The following is a 22,380-nucleotide window of genomic DNA, read 5'->3' as shown; positions in this document are numbered from 1 at the left end:
AGCCGTTAGGATAGCCCAACGGCTATATTTGGGGGCTGGGAGCCCCCCAGACCGGGCTCCCATTTAGGAGCCTGGGATTCCCAGCCCCACTTGGAGCCCAGCCCCGGGGCTCCCGGATTGGGCGCTAGAGACTGGGGGCTAGGCTCCCAAAATTTGAATTTTGGGAGCCTAGCCCCCTCACACTGGCTTTGTCCTAAGAACAGATTCTAACTTTTATTTACACTCTACTTACACCACATCTCATGTCACATTACTCACGTAGTACATATTTTAGTGGTTTTTTTTTTGTTGAACAAGTACATATTTTAGTGTTGATCGTGTTGGATTTTTTTGTGATGATTATTACGTGATCCTGTTGGGTCGGAAATGCTAAAAACAAGACATTACTAACTGTTGAGGGTCATTGTAAGGATGTTGGATTGGTCTATTTGATTCTGAAATTTTATGTTACTAAGATTATCACGTAAGTTCAAAACTCGTCTAAACATGCTTACACTTACAAAAAATTTGGGATTTCAGACTATCTTGGATTCAAACAACATTCAAAAATGTGTTCATTGGTGTGCCCTTTTGTCACCCAAACTAGGCCCTCAAACGCCTAATTAGGCATAAGCTAAGTATGAATTGTATGGGTAAGGGATTTGTGAAGGAATTAATGTTGAATTCACTAAACTAAGTAGAAATAATGTTTTTCTGCCATTTTGACTAATTTTGAGTTTTTTTTGTTGAAGGGACTAATTTTGAGTTAAAATGGCTTATGTTTAACACAAAATTCATTCAATATAAGATTTCTTTGTTTTATTTTTCAACTTAACTAGTATTACAATTAAAGAAATTACTATATCACTATTTTTTTTGTTAAGATATATTACTTAAAATATAGTTCCTCTCATTAACTCCGCAATAGTTTTCTAATGAACAATCAATTATCTCTCGACAATTACCAACATGTCGAGTTTGTGCAAGATATCAAGTATCATTCTGTTATGTTGAATTTGTAACCTATAGTACACGAATTCCGCATGTGTAGAAAAAAATTTCAGAAAATTTTCATTGGCATGTAAGAGTTTTCATGTGAGATTTGAGTTTTATCCAATTAGCGCACCCCAATAAACCCTACGATTCACAACCAAAAAACTCAAAACCTAATGCTAAATAAATTCTATTCTCTAATAGTATTAGAAATAAAATTTTATTTATAAAATATGTTTAAAATCTTTCATTTAATAAACACTAAATAAATTCTTTCATTTAATAAATACTATTATAAATAAACTTTCCATTATAAAATTTGTGTCAAGGGCTCAACACCTCCAAACGTCTGCTTCTTCCTCGCTCTTACTCAAAGGTGGAGCCATGGTGGGGCGGACCCTGGCTCCAGGCAGGGGTAAAATTATATCCTAAGTTAAATTTAGGCAGATTTATAAGAAGAAATAGAGACAATCGGGATAATTAGTAAGGTGGTTGAGCGCACCAAAGGACCTGGATCGAAACCACCAGCTAGCCAGGGCTCACATAAAATCCTAGCCCCGCCCTTGCTCTTACTCCCTCTTTGAAAAGAGAAAGATACTTTATAAATAAAAAGTTATTTCTAATAGTATTTATTAAACAAAGGAAATTATTTAATATTTTAAATAAGGGACTATTGCAGTCATATTTTACAAAATAAGTTTCTCTTAAGTCTTTAATAACCATTTTGTTTTGTATAGTTCTGTTCTTCAAATTAAAATGTTATTTTCTCTCTTCTTTTGTTAATATGTATTGTATTTTTATTTTTCAAAGTAAGGATACTAGTTTTTTTTCTTAAATGTCTTGTAGGCGAGGAGTGTTATTGTTATTCTAATGTTTGAAAGGTTTTACTTATTTTCGTTTTGCATTGTAAAGGTGATATTCGAAGTATTGGTTGGAACTTTACTTAATTTTAGACTAGTTTATTTAATGTTTTAGTAATACGTGTTTAGTTTATAAAAGATGTGTTAAGTTAGAAGTGAAGTATTTTATTTTGAGCTCTTACAACATATTTTATAAATGAAAGCTTGTTTATAATAGTATTTATTAAATGAAAGCTTTCACTTAACAAACAATTAATATATTCTTTTTTATAATAAAAACTATTATAAATAAACTTTCATTTATAAAATATCTTTCAAGCGCTTAAGGTATTCCAGACGTCCGCTTCTTCTTCCTCTCTTTTACTCCCTCTTTGTGCCCTTAAAAAATATTTTATGAATAAAACATTTTGTTTTGCTCTTACTCCCTCTTTGAAAAGAGAAAGATACTTTATAAATAAAAAGTTATTTTTAATATTATTTATTAAACAAAGAAATTTATTTAATATTTTAAATAAGGGACTATTGCAGTCATATTTTACAAAATAAGTTTCTCTTAAGTCTTTAATAACCATTTTGTTTTGTATAGTTCTGTTCTTCAAATTAAAATGTTATTTTCTATCTTCTTTTGTTAATATGTACTGTATTTTTATTTTTCAAAGTAAGGATATTAATTTTTTTTCTTAAATCTCTTGTAGGCGAGGAGTGTTATTGTTATTCTAATGTTTGAAGGGTTTTACTTATTCTCATTTTGTTTTCTAAAGGTGATATTCAAAGTATTGGTTAGAACTTTGCTTAATTTTAGACTAGTTTATTTAATGTTTTAGTAATACGTGTTTAGTTTATAAAAGATGTGTTAAGTTAGAAATGAAGTATTTTATTTTGAGCTCTTGCAACATATTTTATAAATGAAAGCTTATTTCTAATAGTATTTATTAAATGAAAGCTTTCACTTAACAAACAATTAATATATTCTTTTTTATAATACATCTATTATCTATTATACAAAACACATCCTTGTGACTAGGACATAATAAATACAAAGTAATATGACTAGGACAAAAACATAATCTGACTAGGACATAACAATTATAAATTTCTTTTAGTAATTTGTTTCAACTTCCTAAACTCCTCAAATTCTTTGCAATATCTCTCCATCTTTTCTCTCTCATTGTCACTCTTTGTACCTATTATACAAAACACATCCTTGTGACTAGGACATAATAAATACAAAGTAATATGACTAGGACAAAAACATAATCTGACTAGGACATAACAATTATAAATTTCTTTTAGTAATTTGTTTCAACTTCCTAAACTCCTCAAATTCTTTGCAATATCTCTCCATCTTTTCTCTCTCATTGTCACTCTTTGTACTCAAAATTTTAAAGAACAAAACAAAAGACAGAGGAAATCCCAAAAAAATGTCTCTCGGCAACAGTTGCCAACTGCGTGTCTAGGGTTAGTATCCTTTTTCTCCCTCTCATCCCCACCATTACTGAGTTATTGGTTTCTTAGGCTCTATCTTTCAATTCCTTAATCATCTGTTTGTTAATCTTCGAAGTGAAGCTGTTTCAAAGCTTTTCATCAAAAAAAATTCGGACGTTTATATGATAAATTTGACCTTAAATTTGTTTTTGCTTGATTTTTACATTTCGGTTCATTTGAAATTGGATTTCTATAAGACTATTGATTTCTATTTACTTGAGTACTTTCTTATGATTGTAATCTCCATTGGTATTTCATTTGACTTTATTTGAAACTTTTGGACTTTAGGTTTTATGCTTGTATGAAGTGAGTTTCACTGAAATTTCTTGAGAAGAGAGTGTATTTATATATAGATTTAATTGAAGATTACTTCATGTTAGAGGAGTTGACTAGAAAATTCAGTCCTTTTTTTTTTGCTTAAGAACTTCAAATTTATTTAATGAAACTCTGATTTGAAGAGTTTTACTCTCAAACTCTGATTTGAAGAGTTTTACTCTCAAGTTAAGGCTTAACGCTGAAGTTATTATGTAGTCCATGAAGAGTAGATTTCTATGGTATAATCACTTTTTGACCTAATTAGATTCTGAATAGGGCTATTACTTCTCTATATTTCTATTTGACTGGTAGATGTTTTTGGGGAAGAAGGTAAACAGAGAAGCTAGAAAGAAGCAAGACCAGAAAATAACTACGAGTCATTAAGTAGTCAACTATATTAAGTATAAGTGAAGAATGTAAACTCAATTGAACACCATTTCGTCTAGCTAATCCTTTTCTTGGGGTTCAATATAAATTTTTTTATTCCTCCTTACACCCACATACAGTCACCTGAATGGATGTAAAAACTTAGGGCACTCTCTAGATGGTGATGTGATTAGTAAAGATATATGCATTTATGAAATTGAAGCGATTGAAGACGTTCATTATGCCAAACTTAGATATATGATAACACCAATACGTAAAAGGACCGCAAATCTTTATCTTTTCTTTTGACCTCTTCTCAGAGGAATTTTAAGATTGATATCTTCAATTTTCACAGATGGCGGATGGATTTCCAAATGAAGACATACCCATTGAAGTCTTATCTCGGTTGTCAACAGAGGTTTTGCTCCAATCAAAGCAAGTTTCGAAAAAGTGGCGCCAAAAAATTAATGATAAGTCCTTCGTTCAGGTTCAATCCGAAAAATCAAAACCCATCTTCTCTGGTTTCTCTTCCAAGAAAAGTTCCAATGGTGCAAGGATGATATTGAGACTGCCAGCTATATCCCTGTTGAAAGCGGACACACAATTGTGCATAAATCGGTGTTTGATTTTCCTGCTCGAAAAAGTTGTCCTTGTGGCATCAAGCAATGAGTTTGTGTGTTGTAGAAGTTGCAAACAACAAGTCTTCTCAACCTCTCATCTATATTTCCAATCCCTCTAACAAGCAATAGATCTCACTAAAATAGCCCGATATTATAGGAAAAACCATTGCAATAGCTCTCATGGGCTGGACTAGGGGTGGGAATTCTGCCCGAGAATCCGAAACCCGGCCCGGACCGCCCGGATCCGGCGAGAAAACGTTCAGCCCGGAACCCGACACGGGTAGTGCCCGCCCGGCCAGCCTATATATAGTGGGCGGGCTTGGGCTCTATCTTAAAAACTCTTACCCGTGTACTAAGCCCGTCAAGTAAGCCCGTTTCATAAAGTTAGGCTAAGGTGCTGTTTTTTTTTTTTTTTAATGTCTGAATCTGAATTGGCTGAATCTGAATTGGCTGAACTGAAATGGCTGAATCTGAATTGACTTAAATATTTCACAAGTTAGGATGTTTGTTTTTCCTATCTGAATCATTAAATCTGAATTTGTATTTTGGCATTAATACCCTTACTTCATATTTTTAACAAACAAGCCCTAAGCTCTCCCTGGTCTGAATAAAAAGAAAACAAAACCCTAATTCTTATATCCCTCTTTCTCCATCTCTAGCAAAAACAAAACCCTAGTTTCTTTCTCTCTTTTTCCAGAAAACCCTAGTTTTTCCCTCCCTCTTTCACCATCTCTACAGTTTACCTCTCTCACTCAATCGTTCTCCCTCTTTCACCATCAACGAAGGTTTTCGTTTCCTTCTCTCTAAATCGCTCTCTCTTATAGTAGATCGACAAAGGTTCATCTCTCTCTCTCTAACAGTCGTTTTCTCTCTCTTTCTCTCTCTCTCTCTTTCTCACATAACCCAGTAACAAAATTACATGAATATTCTGTAACTGATGATGGGTAAGAGCCTGAGCTTGAATCTGGGACTGGTTTGAAAAAACCCCAAAATTTGGGTTGTTCTTGATAGGAGCAGAAACTGGACTAGGGTTTCTTGGGGGACCGAGTAGTCCTCTGCCATGGTTATGGAAGTGAGTCATTTCATCGTTCATCTTCATCCTTACAACTTTTCCGGCAGCTGCGAATAGAAGACCCAAGCGTCGTCTTTCTCGTTTATGGTTGGTAATGGTGGTGAGGAAACCTGAGAACGTCCATTAGGGCTTCCATGGTTGAAAAACAAAGTCGATTGAGGAGAACCAGACATAACCCATACCTAAAGTCGATTGAGGCTTCCATGGTTGAATTTTTCTCTTCCATGGTCTATTTTGTGGAGGCGACGGTCTGGTTGGTGATGGTGGAGGCGGTGGTGTGTTTGTTCCTTTGGTGGTGGTGGTGGTGGTGGTCTTGGTGGTTGTCCGATTGATGGTGGTGGTTGTCCGATTGATGGTGGTGGTTGTCCGATTGATGGTGGTGGTGGTGGTGGTGGTGCATTTGACTGAGAATATTTCTAATTTACGAGGGTATAAAGGTCATTCAACATATTTCAGCTATTGGACATTGTTTTCAGACTTGTTTAGAAGTCTGAAAAATGTAAAATACTTTTCAGCCTATTCAGCCAAAGATTCTATTCAGACGACTTTTCAGATTTTCTTAAATTAAAAATACAAACATCTGAAATCTGAATTGACATCCAATTCAGATTTCAGATCTGAAAAATAAAAAAAACAAACAGCACCTAAGTCTAACATATAAAAATAAACTTTCCTTTCACCCAAAACCCTAATCTAATTCTAACCTCTTTATTCTCTTTTCACTTGCCGTCTGGTTAGAGATGGAAAGGAAGAGATGCACATTGTCTCCTTGGTTACAGAGAGAGGGAGGGACAAAAGGATAAACATAGATCAAGAGGCAAAAATAAGAACTAGATTCTTCACATTTTCTAACCTTCTTCACTCTTCATTTTAGGGTTCATCTTAGGTTTTGCAACTCAACTCTATCCTCCCTATCGTTCTTTAAATTTGTCTCAAGAGAAAGGGTTATAGATCCGTTCATGACTCACAACATTAACAGAACTAATGGCGTTTATCTTCTCTAGAAATCGATTGTGCATTCGATGTTTATGATGATGGTGATACAAGATCTAAAACTTTTATTACTTTGAACAAAGCGATGATGATGATGATGATGATGATACTCCTAGATTTATAACGTTTTAAAAATTTTAATCCGGTTTTTTAGATCTATAAAAAAAACAAAAAATTCATATAAGATGAAGATGGTGACCCTTTGAGATTCATATCTCTGAATCTATGATTAATGGTATGATGATTGTTTTAGATTTTGACTGGATTTCTCTCTATTTTGGTATCAACTTTACTTTCCATATTTTTTAATGAATGGCCTGAAGCCCGGCATGCCCGGAACCCATTCAGCCCGTCGCGGGCTAGTACACATCGCGGGCTTTGGACAAAAGAATTCTACTTTTGCCCGGCCCGAGTCCGCCCGCCAAGCTAGATGGGCTTTCACATAGGTTACCCGAAACGCCCGAACCCGAGTTAGAGGTGCCCATGGGCGCCCGAGCCCGGCCCGATTCCCACCCCTAGGCTGGACAACCATTGTAGAAATATGACTGGGACAAGCATTTCTCATTCAAATCCAGGCATCCACTTTTTTCCTGCTGACTAGGATGCGTCCGCATAAATGTGGCTGTCCAAATTCACATGTTTTGGAGTAACCCTCATCTAAAGCTCTTTCATTTAAACTCTTTGATGTCTCCCTACAGCACTGGAAATTTTCTCTCCATTCCCACTTCCCATAAGCCATAACAATCCAGTTGCTCTCTTTCTCTCCCCAACTATCTTTCTCTCTCAATTCTGACAATAAAACAGACATTGTTTGTCTTCAGGCAGCTTCCACCTCCCTCCATCGTCTCTCCCTTCGCGAGGTTTTACCTCTAGCTTAAGGTTAAAATTAACTACAATCCTTGAAAATCCTTTACAATAACTTGCATCGAAGGATTGATTAGGTGCTTCAAAGATCATTAATAAATTCTTCTTTAAATGCTCTGGATGGGAATGATGAACCTAGCGATGATGAAGAGAAGAAAGTTTGCTTCATAGGGTGGAATTTAATGAATCTGATGGACCTATTGATGATGAAGAAAATAATAAAAGTAAGTGATTTCATCTCTCTTATTTTTATTATTGTCTAGATGTTTTAACTGTTGTCTTATTATATAGATTCATCACCCCAAATGTAGAAGCTATATCAAAGATGATTACTAAAAATGCAAGTGAGGAATTTTAAAATTTATTAAGCAACTATTGTGCACTTTAGGTAAATAAAACATTTGTTTATATCTAATTCCGAATTCTGATAATAGTACTGAAAGGATGAATATTTTGATACTCTTAAGGATTTACAGGTTCGTAATTCTAACTCTCCTTATGTCTTTCATGTTTATTTTCCTCACCAAATATGAAATTCTCCAAACAAATCTCTTAGTAAGATGATGAGTTATTAATCGTATTATTATACTTTTTCATTGCAGGAAAACGTGTTCGACATAGTATGTGAAACGTGTAATGTGATCTCTTTTCAGGTGGGGTACCTTGAGTATTGCAAGACCGATGCTTAACGAGGTGATACATTTGGGATTGCCCTCTATTAGAGGGTGCTTCTGAAAACGCCTAAATCGGATAAAAAAATCAGGTACCGGTGAGCCAATTAACCTTCATTACATTTTTGCTTCAAAATTTAACCCACAGTCCCTCTAAACTCCACCATTCTCAGCATAACTCAATTTAAATGACGTAGCTTACCTTCTTCACGTCTGTCGTTACCTTCTTTCCTCTTCCCTCGTAATCAACGGGCTTAGTGAAAAATTGAAATCGATTTCATTAAGTGCTCATCCAAGGTTACTTATATTTGTGATTCAATTCGTCATGAGAACTCGACATACAGATTGAGGTATTTTTCTTCTAATTACAACAGATTGAGGTATTTTTCTTCCTTTTTACTTACTTCTTCACTTTGATTATGATTTTAATGAAAATATTTGTTCAACTTACTGCAAGTCTCTATGTACTGGAACTCTGGTAATGCCACTAAAGTTCTTGTTGATGTCAGTACAAGCTATTTTATCTAGGTTCATTTTCGATTTTCTTTTACTGTTTCCGTTATGCATCTCAACTCAACATTTTTGAACCTTAACAGTATTATGATTACAGAGCTTTATTTGAAGATTCAATTTTTAACTTTTGAAATTTATTAGTTTGTTTTGAAATTTTATGGTTTTGTTTCAAATCTAGCTAGATTTATGGATTCGATACTTTTATTTTTAGGCAAAAGATATTTAAAATGTAGGGTAGATGATTTTGGGTTGTTTGAGTGGTTAATATCATAGAGGCATAGATAATTTCCTTGTGCCATGAAAGAGTAGATGAGCAAAAAATCCAATTGATAACTTGGAATAAGAATGTAAATCATTGAGCTTCCGATAAAAATAACATAAGTTGGAGCTTTTGGAACTCCACAGAGTATCCTGGTGGTCAATATAATGAAGGTTTAGAGAGGAATTACAAACTCTTTTAGTACTTACCGTTCATAATGTTTCTAATTTATCGCCTAAGACATTTACTTCTTCAAACCCCTCATCCTATTCCATTGGGAGAGAGTGTCAGTGACGAATAATTAAAAGGGGTTGACTCGACAATCATACTTGAAGATTCCACTTTTTATGAATTGATTCCAACAAAAATTTCTCATATGTATGCTACTATTGGTGTGACCGGTTAAGGACAAAATTATCATTGGTTAAAGATGTTCCTATGATTTTCTCAACTGATCAAGTAAGTTCCATATGGCATGATTTTATTATTAATAAGACCATGAACAGAAGAATTTACAACTGAGAATTTCTTTTTAATAAATCTTCTTTTGTAAAATAGCTGGTTTACAATCATCGAGTACGGAGAACCAATAAGTAATAACAACCTGTTTTTGTAGGTCAGTTCATGCTAAAGATGCATGGCAAGAAATTAAGCACTCGGCGACTGATTTATCTCGGTCAAAAAGGCTCAGTAAAAGATGTAAAATTCTGATTATTCGAAGGACAATCGTCTTAGGTCAGTACATTTCATTACTCAACTCTATTAAACAAGAAATGGGTTTCTCCATTTCCAGGTTCAAATTTTCATGAAAGCATAACATTACTTTGAGTCATATAAAACATTCTTTCATTTCTACAATGTGTTCATCCCTTTTCTGTTCTTCTGTCTGAGCCTTCTTGGTTCAAATAAGAATATAATCCTTCTCTTATTTTATGTGTGGAACTATTGTGTTTTTATAGGAAACGAGTTTTCCAAGTTTGCCAAGAGGTTATAAACTAACAATAGATGTGTGATGGTTGAAATCCTTTTGTCAGAAATTCTTCTCATGGAAATCAATGTACTTGATATCATATTTGTCTAGAACAATCTACATGATCTTTGGTCGCTCCTTAATTTTCTTCCTCCAAAGATGTTTTGTTCTGCTTAAACATGTAAGGAATGGTTTCTATTGTCTTGTGAAAATGACCAGCAAAAGGTTGGTCAAAACATCACCTGGTAAGCTTCTCATTTTTTCTTCTCTTAGTGTTGCATTAATTCTAGGATTGAGTTTTATTCAAGAACCTTTTCATCTCTGGGCTTTGTAGCACCTTTGCCCTTTCTACTATAAAGGTTGAAATCTGATGTATAGAGAGGGTTGCCTTAACGAAAGATACAATACTTAAAGTAGGCATGTCTCCATTGTTCGTGAAGTTTATCGTGCTTTCTTGGAGGATCTAGAAGTTGTTAACACTGCTGGAGAGCGTAAGTGTTTGCTGAACATAGCAATGCAACTCTGAAAATGTTACAATCATCCATGCCTATTTCGAGGACCTGAACTTGGTCCTCCTTACACTACTAGGGATCATCTTATTACGAGTACAAGTATGTTATTTCTTCTGTAATGCTTATTGTTCTTTGATATCTATGTTTTATTTTTTTTAACCTCCTGATTGATTCATGACAAGTTGATGTTTTCTCAATGTTGTATATAGGTAAAATAATTCTTTTAAGTAAGCTGCTTTCAAAGTTGAAGGATCGAAACAACAAGGTTATGTTTCTCAATTTTGTAAGACTATGTAATAGAGGTCATGGACCCGACCCGCTAGGGTTTGGCCATGTATCCCCATGCACACATGAAGGCCCCCTGCAAACTAACCACACAATAATCCTCCCACATCAAGACTCAAGGGTCAAAGAGACAATCTTCACCAACTTGTAATACTTATCTGATTGTATTGTATTTTGTATGTTTACTTCTTCAGATTTCGTTAAGGACATTCCCCCGCCCGTAGGGCGGGGGTTATGCCTAGTACTATTATAAATAAGCTTTCATTTATAAAATATCTTTCAAGCGCTTAAGGTACTTCAGACGTCCGCTTCTTCTTCCTCTCTTTTACTCCCTCTTTGTGCCCTTGAAAAATGTTTTATAAATAAAAGTTTGTTTCTAATATTATTCATTAAACAAATGAATTTATTTTTAATATCTTTAATATAAGTTCTTAACTGTAATATTTTATAAAATAAGTTTATCCGATGTCTTTATAACCTTTCATTTAATAGAACAGTAGATAAATAAGCACCTGCACGCTGCACCTATCACTAAAATTGAATTATGTGTGCACAAGACATTTGACATGCCTTAGTGGTTGTCAATTTTTGGCGGGTCTGATTGTAGTCAATGTTGTTTGACTGGTTTAGTCTCTAGGCATCCACCATTGGTTAAGCCACTAGTAGCCCAGTTTGAGAGTTGTCGAACTTGATAGTTCAAAACATCATCAACTCTATTGGATTGTCGAGTCATGTTAGGTCTCATATCGGATCAGTTTAAGAAGGCTCATTCTAAAAAACACCATTACTACCCAATATACCACTTTAAAATCACTCGAAATCAACCTAAAATATCTATATAACAAAACACAATGTTTTGTGCTGACTGGGACAAGACGAAAGACAAATCCAGTCGTTCGTTGAGATTTTGATACAATCCCCACCTTTTGATCCATTACCTTCCCTAAAAAATACAAATTTATTCACCCACTACATCCAAGAAAGTAAATTAGACTCTGAATCTAGACCGTCGAAACTCCCCTGGCTGGTTCAACGTTCAGATTAAAATAACTCTCTCTCTCCACCAACTACCTGCAACGCCCAAACCCCTTCACTCTTTCTCTCTCAAACGCCCAGACCCCTTAATGAGATTTCATTCTCATTCTCTCTTTCAGTTTAAGTTTTTCCCATCAATCTCTCTGAAACGCTTAAACTTCTTAATGAGATTTCATTCTCATTCTCTCCCTCTCTCACTTTCTGATCCAAAAACGTTGAGAAGAAGACAACCCTCCACCTTCTCTCATTATACCGTCAGTTGTGTCTCCACTGGAAGAGGAGTGACTCTTCCATTCCATCAGCATTACAAATTCTCTTCGATTTCTCTCTCTATCTCTACATCGGTTTCTTCAATGAGAGATTCATCAGATGTTTATGGAACTTTCGTATTTGGAATTTGTTATCTAACATGTAGGTATTTCTTCCCTCTTCTTTTCTATTCTTTTTAAAGCTTCTAATACTTTAAATTTGATTGTTTTGCATTTAGGTTACTGACTTTGAATTATTAGTATTGATTAAATCATTTTTCATTACTCCTTCTTTTCGGTCTCAACCTCCACTGATTTCGGTTAGAGAGAGTGTGTATAGGATAAGAGAGGGACAGTGAGAGAGAGCAGGCTAGGATTAGGAGCAGTTCAATTTTGTGGAAGTTAGGGTTTATGAACCCTTATGTACCTAAAGTTGATTTTGTAAAATGCTTATCAGTCTGAATGCTTGGGTTTGTGAACACTGTTCCACCGAAGGCAAATCAAAAGTAAAAGGATTTGATCTTTTTTGTCCATAATACAAATTTTTCTGAATTCACGTGTTTCATGTTCATGTGAATGAACTATAACCCCCCCCCCCCTAAAATTGGGCGTCTGAATTCAGTAATGTTTGTCCCATTTGTTCTCAGTTAATTGTTTTCCCTAATTTTAACCCCCAATTATCTAAAATGGCGGATCACTTATGAGAGCCCTAATTTCTTTACAAACCGCATGGTTTCCTTCCTTTCTAACATCAAAGTCCGAGATTTTCGATCAGGTTCGTACATCTAAGAATTTTGTATCATTGTTTTCTCTTAATCTTTCCTTGCCATTTTCCACCACACCTTAAACATACGTTGTTTTTGTTCACGAGATTTCTGTGTTTCTTTCTTCCTGATCTACTCGATCATTGACTTGATTTGTCGTGTGAAATTTCCTTTGATTAATGCGTGAAATGTTTTGGGTATGAATACCTAAAAAGTCTTTGATCTGCATTATTTACTAAAATTTTGCAGTTTCAAGTTTTGAGAACAAATCAAAGATGGCGGAATTCCCAAATATGTTGTATATAGCTGTCCCTGTCATTGGTGGTGATGGGGATAAAGAAGGGAATGGAAGTGAATCGTTTTGATACACTAGGTCAGTTTTGCAAAGCGCTCCGCAACTCATGGGATGCTAAGCTAGACATGCCTTCAAGGTAATATTTCCCGTTATTCATTTCGATTCATTATTTTTTATTTTTCTGGTGGAAGCAGTGGTGGAATGAATTGGTTAACGTTATTTAGTTGTTTTCTTGACGGGAAAAAGAATGATTTGCGAAAAATGGTAATTTTGCATTAGAATTGCTTAAAATTAGGTTTTGGTAAATGGTGTCTGTTAATGATCCCATAGGGTCTTTCTTTAATTCGCTTAATGCGGTTAAAGAAGTATTTTCACCACTTGAATCTGGATTTTGACGAGCTGCTTAAGTCTAGAGTTGTGTTAAAATATTTCCGTAGCTCGAATAGTGAAACTCCAATCTGTCCAACCTATACCCTAGACCAGCCCCTATGGCTTTGGTAAACGCTTCTTTTGCGCACTAATATCTGAAGACAAACACAAGTACATAGGAAACCAGCTCAGTTTCATGAGAAACTGTTAGAAACTTGAAAGAGCTGTTACAATCTGACACGTCCATTGGATAATCATATTAAGTATAATTTTCCGACTCATTTGCGACATCCTAAGAACCCACGAGAAAGAACTGTTAGAAACTTGAAACTCGGGTTATGTGAAAGCCATCGTCGATAGATAAAAATAACTTGTTACCTCAGTGTATGCCTCCAAGTAAGACTATAGTTCAAACCTCGAGATCCAATTACGAACAATCCCCTTCTCAGTTTTAAAAGTAACTTGGAGAATGTGAGCATGGTCTGTTCCAAAAACTTTCTCAAGACGCTGGCCGCAAGTAGTACCTACTGCATCGGGTAGCACTCTTATCACCTGAATTATTCAGAAAAATTGAAGTACGTGGCCTCATTCCCAAGTTTTATATGAGTTTTCTAAGCGATAAGATAGAAAGATAAGACTGATGATCAACCTGTATATCTGCACTTTCCTCGTCCAAAACCCTCGGTTGTCCTTACCTTCGTATCAAACTCCGTTATTAAATGCTTTTAAGAAAATTATAATGGTGTTTAACATTTTTTCTGTGTTTGATTCAAACTATTTTGTGTTCCGTGATATAGCACGAAGAAAGAAGATCAATAGGTATGTTTTTCCTTTTATCAAAATTGCAGTTTTTCTAATAGCCATGCAAATTCTCATTCATATTATATATTGCAGATTTGTTTGATTAAGTAATTATATCTTCCATTGATATGATTTTATTATTTTTTTTCTACATGTGTTGTATCCTCCATTTACATGAATTTGAAGGTGAGAGATATACTTTTTTGGTTCGTTTTAGGTTCGCGGATGTTCGTATAAGACATCCGAAGAGCTTTGGGAGTCAATAAAATTCTGGTTAGAAGCAGTTCTTCCACTAGGAATCATCTCGGAAATGCTTTGTGTTGTGGCTACTCATGGTAGGGTAAGTTGATGCATACTAAGAAAATCCTTAATTTTCTAACTTTAATCGTTGTCTTTCAAATACCAGATATCTGCCGAACGGAAAACAACTTGAGACCAAACACCTTCTAAGGAAAAAATCCTAAGCTTGATATAATGTTGTGAAAGCTATAGGTGATTTTTCCGTTCTCTGGCTCATTTTGGTATTTGGTAACCTGTCCAGTGACCATCTTTTTTGGTTTGATTATGGCGGTTTAGTACTGATTTCTGAAAATGCAATAAAATGTTCAGGTTCGATTGAATCTAATCAGATTTGTAGTTTATCTTTGAGATGCCTTACAGAGTATATTTTGTGTTGAAATGGTTGTCAATTTGTCATCTATCTATGTAAATGCCTTTTTTTGTTTCTTCATATCCATCATTAGTGTTTTATTATTGTAGACACAGATTATAAACTACTCAATTGCATTATACTGCCGTCAGGTTACTTCGTATTTCTCATTCCGACTTTATACTACAAATGGTTGTCAAATTTAGTTTTGTCAAATTTAGATAGGTGTAAGAATGTAATGTTAGTATTGTAAATATAGTTCTATTTTAAGTTTAGATATTCTATATTTGAAATTCGTAGTAGCATTTGTGGCCAAGTAGTTTGCTAATCTATGGTTCACAAGATGCAAATCTAGGTTTTATCCCCAACACCCATAGTATATGAATTCACTACACGATATTAGATGCAAATCTAGGTTTTTCCCCAACACCCAGAGTATATGAATTCACTTCACGATATTTTATGCGGTGTTTGATGAATTTTGAGTAAAGTTTATCTATCGTTTTGGTTTCGTACGTAATCTTCACAAATTTATGCAGGTTCAGGTACCCTGTTTCGTAGGATAGGCAGTCAATGTTACAGAAAACTTACCATGAAATTTGTGTATTGATCCTTGGTACGTCGTCGGTGGAGTGAGTTCACAATATATGGCAGCCATGCTTTGTGAAGAAAAGGTTAGTTTTGGTACTGCTTTTAAGAGACATAATTTTTTTACTTTTATCAAACATGATTTAATAGTCTCAAGTTTAGACAAAACTTCTTAGAGATACCAATATTGAGAAATTAGGACAAAATAGAGGTAGTGGTTGAACCACGATTTTATTCGCGAGTGGAGTCATAAGTGAATGTACATACCAAGTCGTTACGGATGCAGCTCCTGGCATCATGATATGCAGCATGCAGTGAATCTGCTGCAGGACCATGTAGATCTTTCTCTAGCTCTTGAGATGATCAAAATTTCTTATGTTAGAAGGCATAAAATCTAAGCTGGGGATCTAGGTTACTGTTAAAAACATAAAGCGAAGGATGAACTCATGAACCGAAAAAAAGCACACCAATCGGAACGTCACTGGTCATCTGGTCAAACTTAGATCTTATCAATCCATCGTTGATTTAAATGAGACATAGCAACATGATGAGATTTAAGAAGTTGTAAGGAGAAATTTACTTGTCACATTTAAACAACAAAAGATTAGAACTACTTGATTTCCAAAAATAACTCCTAAATGATCAAAGAGAAGAAAATTTTGACTAACCTTTCAGAATGGAGACTCGAGTCTTAGCATTTGCAATTGGAAATCTGTGCCCAAGCCAATGAAACTCTGTCATGGATGCTGCTTGTTGGGATTTAGCCTCTTCCATAACAGCCTGCAGATCCGAAAATGGTTAGTGTTAGACTCATATATTGGATGAAAGAGGAACTCATCATACTAACTTATGCACTCAATAATTGTTACTTGTACAGTAACAATCCAATTCAAGTCATTTGAAGTAAGTAAACAAAATTACAGGTTTCGAGATAGGAGCTTTAGTTTTTGGGCTTCACATAGTTGGATAAAGATCAATGAAGTTTGATTGACATATTTGGCGGCTAAGGCAGGAAGAAGCTGATGTTATCATGTGAATATTGAAGAGAAATTCTATTACTAAAAACTGAATATAGTTCATGCAAGCTTATTGTTCACAAGGGAAAAAATCTGCTCACAAACAATAATACCTCTAGCTTAGCTTTAAAGAGGTCCAATGCAGGTCCTTCCATCTTTCCAATATCCAAAAGCTCAGATGTTTGTATACTTGATTCACCGGCTTTGTGTAGGCAGTAGCGGATGTTGGATTCCAACTCTTCAACACGTTCACGGCACAATACTTGATTTTCTAGGTCACCATATTTTCCAAGTTCCTCGTAAACAGATCTGTCATTCTTACCTATTTTAGAGAACATTGATATGTGAACTAGCATCAGCAAAAATAAGTCTAACAGATTAATGCACCTGGCACTTTTGAAATTCATTAGTGCAGTGTCCCAATTGCGATCAAGGTCAAAGAGTAGTTTCCCCTTCATATAAGAAGCATAGGCCTGTACTTGCAAAAAAATATTGTTAAAGAGAATAGGAAAATGAAACCATGCCATTTTCTAGGACCCATATAGCAACTCGGACCCATATAGCAACTCAGACAGGACATAAATCTGTATGAAAGTATCAAATAAGAACAAGTATTTCAAATACAACTTCAAAACCACATACAAGCAAATAAAAATATAGAAGGAACGTCAGCTTCTAGATCTTATTTTGTGTATTATGAAAGTATTCAAGTTCTTGGTACATTTATTTGAAAAAATGTAATAGATCTTATTTTGTGTGTTATTTTGCTTGGATTTCATTGGCCAAATTTGTTTCTCAGTAGTGTTCGTCTCTTCAGATATACATTCAGAACTCTTTGTTTAAAACTATAAAGAACAAGGAAAATCTAACCTAACAACTAAGAAATGTGTAGAATGGAACTTTTTAAATTATTCCAAATACAAAATTATGCTTAAGCTTCTCTAATGTTTATACTTTGTCCTGCAGGTCAAAGACATAATGCTTTGATTAATGGTTTGATACCATTTACAAAGAGTACCTTGTGAGCATTTTGTGCTACTGCTTTTCTCCCGGTAATGACACTTCGATTAAAGATCCTGATGTTATATACACGTAAGATTACTATCACTAACAATTTCATTGTCGATTTGGAGGGATATATTCATATCAGTTTAGAATGTGTTCATATGATGTTTTTTCTTCTTCTGGCTTGGTGGTGGTGATGCAAAACTATGATAAAATTGTACAAGTAGATCAAAATCACGTAATTGATTAAGGAAATTCTTATATGAGTTAAGTGAGATAACTGAAACTACCAGTTGTTATGGAGGGGTTGTTCAAGACTCAAAGAACCAATTGAAGAAAAATATTTGAAAAAGCCAAGGCATGGGACTGAAGACTCTGAATCCGAAGATTAACAAGTTCCTTCACTCTTGCTCAAGAAAAGAGTCACGTGATGGGAAATAGTAGTTAGGGTATGGGTATAGACCTGCCAAATTTGGCCATGAAATCATCCAATGTTTGTCCAAAGAGCAACTAATGCCGGGTAAGTTCAATCTTTTTGGCCATGGAATAATATTAGCTTTGACTGGTATAATCTTATCAACTAATGTACTGGAAGTTCAATCCTTTTGGATATTAATGGTATTTTTATATCCTTATTTGCACTGTAAGGTATGAAGATCTCATAATCATCTGATGTGTTTTATTAAATATCATTCAATGGATGGTGAAGATCATAAAAAAATTTGTTTTTACCGTGCCGTAGGCACGGGCTATACCTAGTCTATTATATAAAACACAATGGTGTTTTTTGAGGTGGACCGTAGATTTATGTTTTGGATATTCACGTCCGTCCGATATTGATCAAGAATTGTCTAATCTAACCACTAAAATTGAATTTCAAACCCACTAAAACAGAAATTCCTTAATTCTCTCCCACCTTTTCGATAACTACCCACAAAAAATCACGACATTCCACAATCAAAATTGAATTTCAAACCCACTAAAACAGAAGTTCCTTAATTCTCTCCCATTTTTTTATAACTACCCACAAAAAACCAAAACTACCTAACATGCGTATAGAAATTTCCGTGACCATAGGGCACGGGCTATACCCTAGTATATATATATATATATATATATATATATATATATATATTTCAAGAATTCGAACATTAGTAAATTTTTCAAACACTCGAGTAAAAGATTTAAAAAACAGGGTTATGAAAATGATCTTCGAAACGAAATTAAGGTTTTATTACGTCTTTTTAGATCTCCTTTAAATGACGCACTACAAATAATATCTTTCAAAAAATACAAAAAAGACCTGATAAATTTTTTATAAAATGTTGTTCAATCGCTAAATTTCATATCTTTATTTGAATCCCGAGGACATATTACGTGCCCTTAAGTCTCACTTTTTCTTTCAACAAACAAAACTAACCATTTGTTTTTAAAGAAAATCGGCTAACTCAATTGGATGATGTCAGTGTGTTAGGTGTTACATGTATTATGCAACACATGAAACATTTTTATTCAATAAAATAAAACGACTATTTTGAGAAGATTCGAGGTTTACACTGCGCAACAAAAAACTTGGCCAACTAAAATTCTGAAAAAGTTGAAATTCTCAAAGACAGAAAAAATTTTGAATTTTATCAACGGAATAATTTTAATACGTAATCATAACAAAAAGATTTAATTCCTATTTGGCCCTCTACTTTGTGACCAGCTTCCTTTATGGCTCCTAAATTTCTGTAAATTCAAATATGACCTCATTTTTTGATGTAAATGTCCTAACTACCCTTCTTATAAATATTTTTTCAAAATAAAATTAAAAAGAAAACATAAATTCCACCTCACTTCCCTCTCCACCATTCATCTCTCTCCACGTCACCTCTCTCTCCAACTCACCTTTTTTTCTCTCTCTTCAACTCACCTCTCTCTCTCTCTCTCTCTCTCTCTCTCTCTCTTCAACTCACCTCTCTCTCTCTTTCTTCAACTCACCTCTCTCTCTCTTCAACTCACCACTCTCTTCTCCAACTCACCACTCTCTTCTCCCATGAAGGTTGCCGGCCGGAAAAAATTTCCGGTCGGCAAACTTTAAATTTTTTTCTCTCATTCCGCTCTCTCTAAAAACTCCGGCGAAGGGTGTTTCCCTACGTCGGAGTTCTGGTTTGTTCTTCAACAGACCAGTTCAGATCTGTTGAATAACAAACCGATCTGGTCTGTTCTGTAACAGACATGTTCTGGTATGTTGAAGAACAGACCAGATCTGATATGTTTTTCAACAGACCATAACTGCGGTGAAGGGAAACCCCCTTCGCCAGAGTTTTGAGGGAGAGATGACAGAGTTTTTTTTTTAAGTTTGAAGGTTGTCGGCCGAAAAATTTTCCGGCTCGCAACCTTCATCGGAGAAGAGAGTGGTGAGTTGGAAAGAGAGGTGAGTTGGAAAGAGAGGTGAGGTGGAGAGAGAGAGATGATGTGGAGAGAGATGTGTGGTGGAGAAAGAAATGAGGTGGAATTAAGGTTTTTTATTTTATTTTGAAAATATATTAATGGGAGGGGTAGTTATGGCATTTTTATGAAAATAGGAGGCCATATTTGAATTTATAGAAATTTAGGGGCCATAAAGGAAGCTGGTCACAAAGTAGGGGGTCAAATAGGAATTAACTCAAATAAAAATGCAAAAAGAAGAAGTTGAAGAGGGTCACAGACACCTAAACACAAAATGGGAGAAAAATGAAGGGCCACGGAAGGAAATTGTTAAGTACACTCACCATTTTTGTCGTATCCACTCACATCCACTTTTGACTTACCCTTTACGTGAGTGTATATATTAAACAATGTTGCGTACATTTAACATTTTTCCGAGAGAATGGGTGACTTCTAACAAAAACAAAAAGGGAGTCTGTAGGCGCTCAATCCCAAAATTACTCTCGGCCTGACTTCTTTGCGCTCTCACGAACTCAACAGTCTGAGAGAACTCGAACTGGGCCTAATTCTTGTTGGGCTTAAAAAGCACGGACTCAAGCCAATCTAAGACCCACGAAAGGTGCCAAAAAAGAAAGCGAGCCTACGTAACGGTCGATTGTTTGGCGTGTTCTAGTTGTATTCTATTTTCTTATCCTAGTTAGTGATTATTCTTCTGCCCTTTGTTAATGGTCTAGTCTTTTAGTTATTCGGACCCATCTTTTTCTTTACGCCCCATGAACTAAACAAGCTGAAGGACACTTAGATCTGGAGTAATCTGTGTTGGGCTTGAACAACATTGGCTGACGCAAGTTCGAGTGTTCTCAGAATGCGTGGTTAGTGGGCCCCGAGTTGCTCAACCCGAAATCCATGAGAAGTTCTAAGAGTGGAGGGAGGGCCGCTATCTGAAGTCCACGAGAAGTTTCGAAAGTGGAGGGTGCGCCTGAGTAAAAAAGTGAGGGGTGTGCCTTTAAAGGCACTCTTAGAAATATAATGTTAACTTGTAACCCCAGTACTTGTTCCCATTGTCTTATGTAGATTTTGGATAAGACAATTAGCATGCCTTAGTAGCTGTTAATTTTGGATGGGTCTATATGCGATCCACCCCTTTTGCTTTAGATGTCCCATTCGGTCCATTGAGTTTACTCGATGATGTTTGATCATTCTCTAGGCACCCACTCTCTAGACAGTCTGATTAGGCAAGCAGAGTCCCAGATTGACCCAGTCTTAGAGTTATCGGATTGGATGGTTCAAGACATTGCTTACCTTCACCGTCCAATCCGGTTGAGTTTCAGACCGGAACCGTTCGAAAATATTCTGAATTTTTTGCATTCTGAAAAACAACCTTACTAAACAAGTTATTTAAACCACTCAGAAACCAACTAAAAATATATGATACATATATATTTCCAAGGTTTGAAGACTTTGAAATCATTCAAACACCATTGTAAAAGACTTAAACCACCAGAAAAAAAAAAGGATTTATCGAACGGATCTTCGGAAAAAAATTGAAAATTTTGAAGTTTGTTTAAGTTTCCTCAAATAACGATACTACAAATAATATCTTACAAAAAAATTAAAAAAGAAGGTGATAAATTTTTAATAAACAATCACAATACAAATGTTAGAAGAAGAAGTCAAAATTGCTAGGGCCACCTACAAATAAAATGAGAGAAAAGGGAAGGACCCAGAGAATGGGCAACTCGGAACAAAAAAGAATAGGAAGTGTCTATAGACGCTTGATACCAAAAATTACGATTTCTTTTTCACACCCTCAAGGACTAAGCAGTCTGTGGGAACTCGAAATGAACCTAGTCTTTATTGGATTTAAACAACACGGACCAAATTAGACCCAGGACTCACAAAAAGTGCCAACAACTAAAGCAAGCCTAAGTAAATCACGGGGCGCCTATGGAGGCCCCAAAAAATGAGCACCACCTAAATATTAGAAGAGGGATTGAGCCATTGGTCCAAAAAGGGGGCCAAAATGAAAATTTCACTCAAAGTTGCCTAAAAATGAAAGGGAGGTCCAATGTGTCAGTTTGGGAGTCAAAATTACGTAAAGGGCCCTTAGAAAATAAAGTATTTACCGTTCATGCCATCGAAAATTACAAAATTGCCATCGAAAATTCTCGGGAAACGATTTTTTTTTCTGAAAATTATTTTATTTACTGGTAAAAAAATTTGAAAATTTGGGCGGGAATTTGAAATTTCGTTTGAAAATTTCAAAACATCGAAAAAAAAATTTGTGACCGGGAAATTATTTTATTTACTGGAAATTTTTTTCTGTACTAGACACTTTTGCTGGGCGGGAATTTAAAATTTTCAAAAAAATTTCAAAATTTGCCCGGAAATTTAAAATTTTCAAAAAATTTTGAAATTTTGGGCGGGAATTTGAAATTTCG

At 35.1% G+C, this 22,380-nt stretch overlaps 1 protein-coding gene and 1 long non-coding RNA gene across 5 annotated transcripts; one reads left to right on the top strand and one right to left on the bottom strand.

The window, feature by feature from the left end:
* Positions 1-11,832: 11,832 nt before the first annotated feature.
* Positions 11,833-17,598, top strand: LOC147557161 (uncharacterized). The gene is made up of 5 exons (XR_015233874.1): positions 11,833-12,203; positions 13,054-13,235; positions 14,487-14,609; positions 15,458-15,592; positions 17,489-17,598. It is a non-coding gene; the product is annotated as an uncharacterized LOC147557161 (long non-coding RNA).
* On the bottom strand, positions 13,645-17,071 carry LOC147557162 (uncharacterized). 4 transcript variants are annotated; one of them, XR_015233873.1, is made up of 6 exons: positions 16,910-17,071; positions 16,636-16,831; positions 16,175-16,286; positions 14,118-15,859; positions 13,847-14,020; positions 13,645-13,760 (listed from the first exon to the last, which is right to left on the bottom strand). XR_015233873.1 is itself a non-coding variant. In XM_086658153.1 (4 exons), exons 1-4 carry the CDS (start codon positions 17,047-17,049, stop codon positions 15,738-15,740), a joined length of 570 nt encoding a protein of 189 aa, XP_086514279.1. In that variant the 5' UTR covers positions 17,050-17,071; the 3' UTR covers positions 13,645-15,737. The 4 variants fall into 4 exon arrangements, 2 of the variants coding, with proteins under 2 accessions (XP_086514279.1, XP_086514278.1); XR_015233872.1 differs by having other exon boundaries at positions 13,847-15,859; XM_086658153.1 differs by having other exon boundaries at positions 13,645-15,859.
* Positions 17,599-22,380: the final 4,782 nt, after the last annotated feature.

Source organism: Eschscholzia californica, unplaced genomic scaffold (genome assembly GCF_041429995.1).
Source record: "Eschscholzia californica isolate CP2 unplaced genomic scaffold, dmEscCali1.0.p SCAF_2, whole genome shotgun sequence".
Lineage (NCBI taxonomy): Eukaryota > Viridiplantae > Streptophyta > Magnoliopsida > Ranunculales > Papaveraceae > Eschscholzia > Eschscholzia californica.
Note: the sequence above shows the minus strand (reverse complement) of the source record. Positions and strands in the feature narration are given on the sequence as shown.

Excerpts from the sequence above, each read along its gene's own strand:
- LOC147557162 (XM_086658152.1), bottom strand. The coding sequence starts at position 17,049 with ATGGCATGGTTTCATTTTCCTATTCTCTTTAACAATATTTTTTTGCAA. Across the intron at positions 16,287-16,635 it reads TCTTTAAAGCTAAGCTAGAG|GCTGTTATGGAAGAGGCTAA; the intron begins GTATTATTGTTT and ends TCGGATCTGCAG. Across the intron at positions 15,860-16,174 it reads TCGAGTCTCCATTCTGAAAG|AGCTAGAGAAAGATCTACAT; the intron begins GTTAGTCAAAAT and ends GATCATCTCAAG.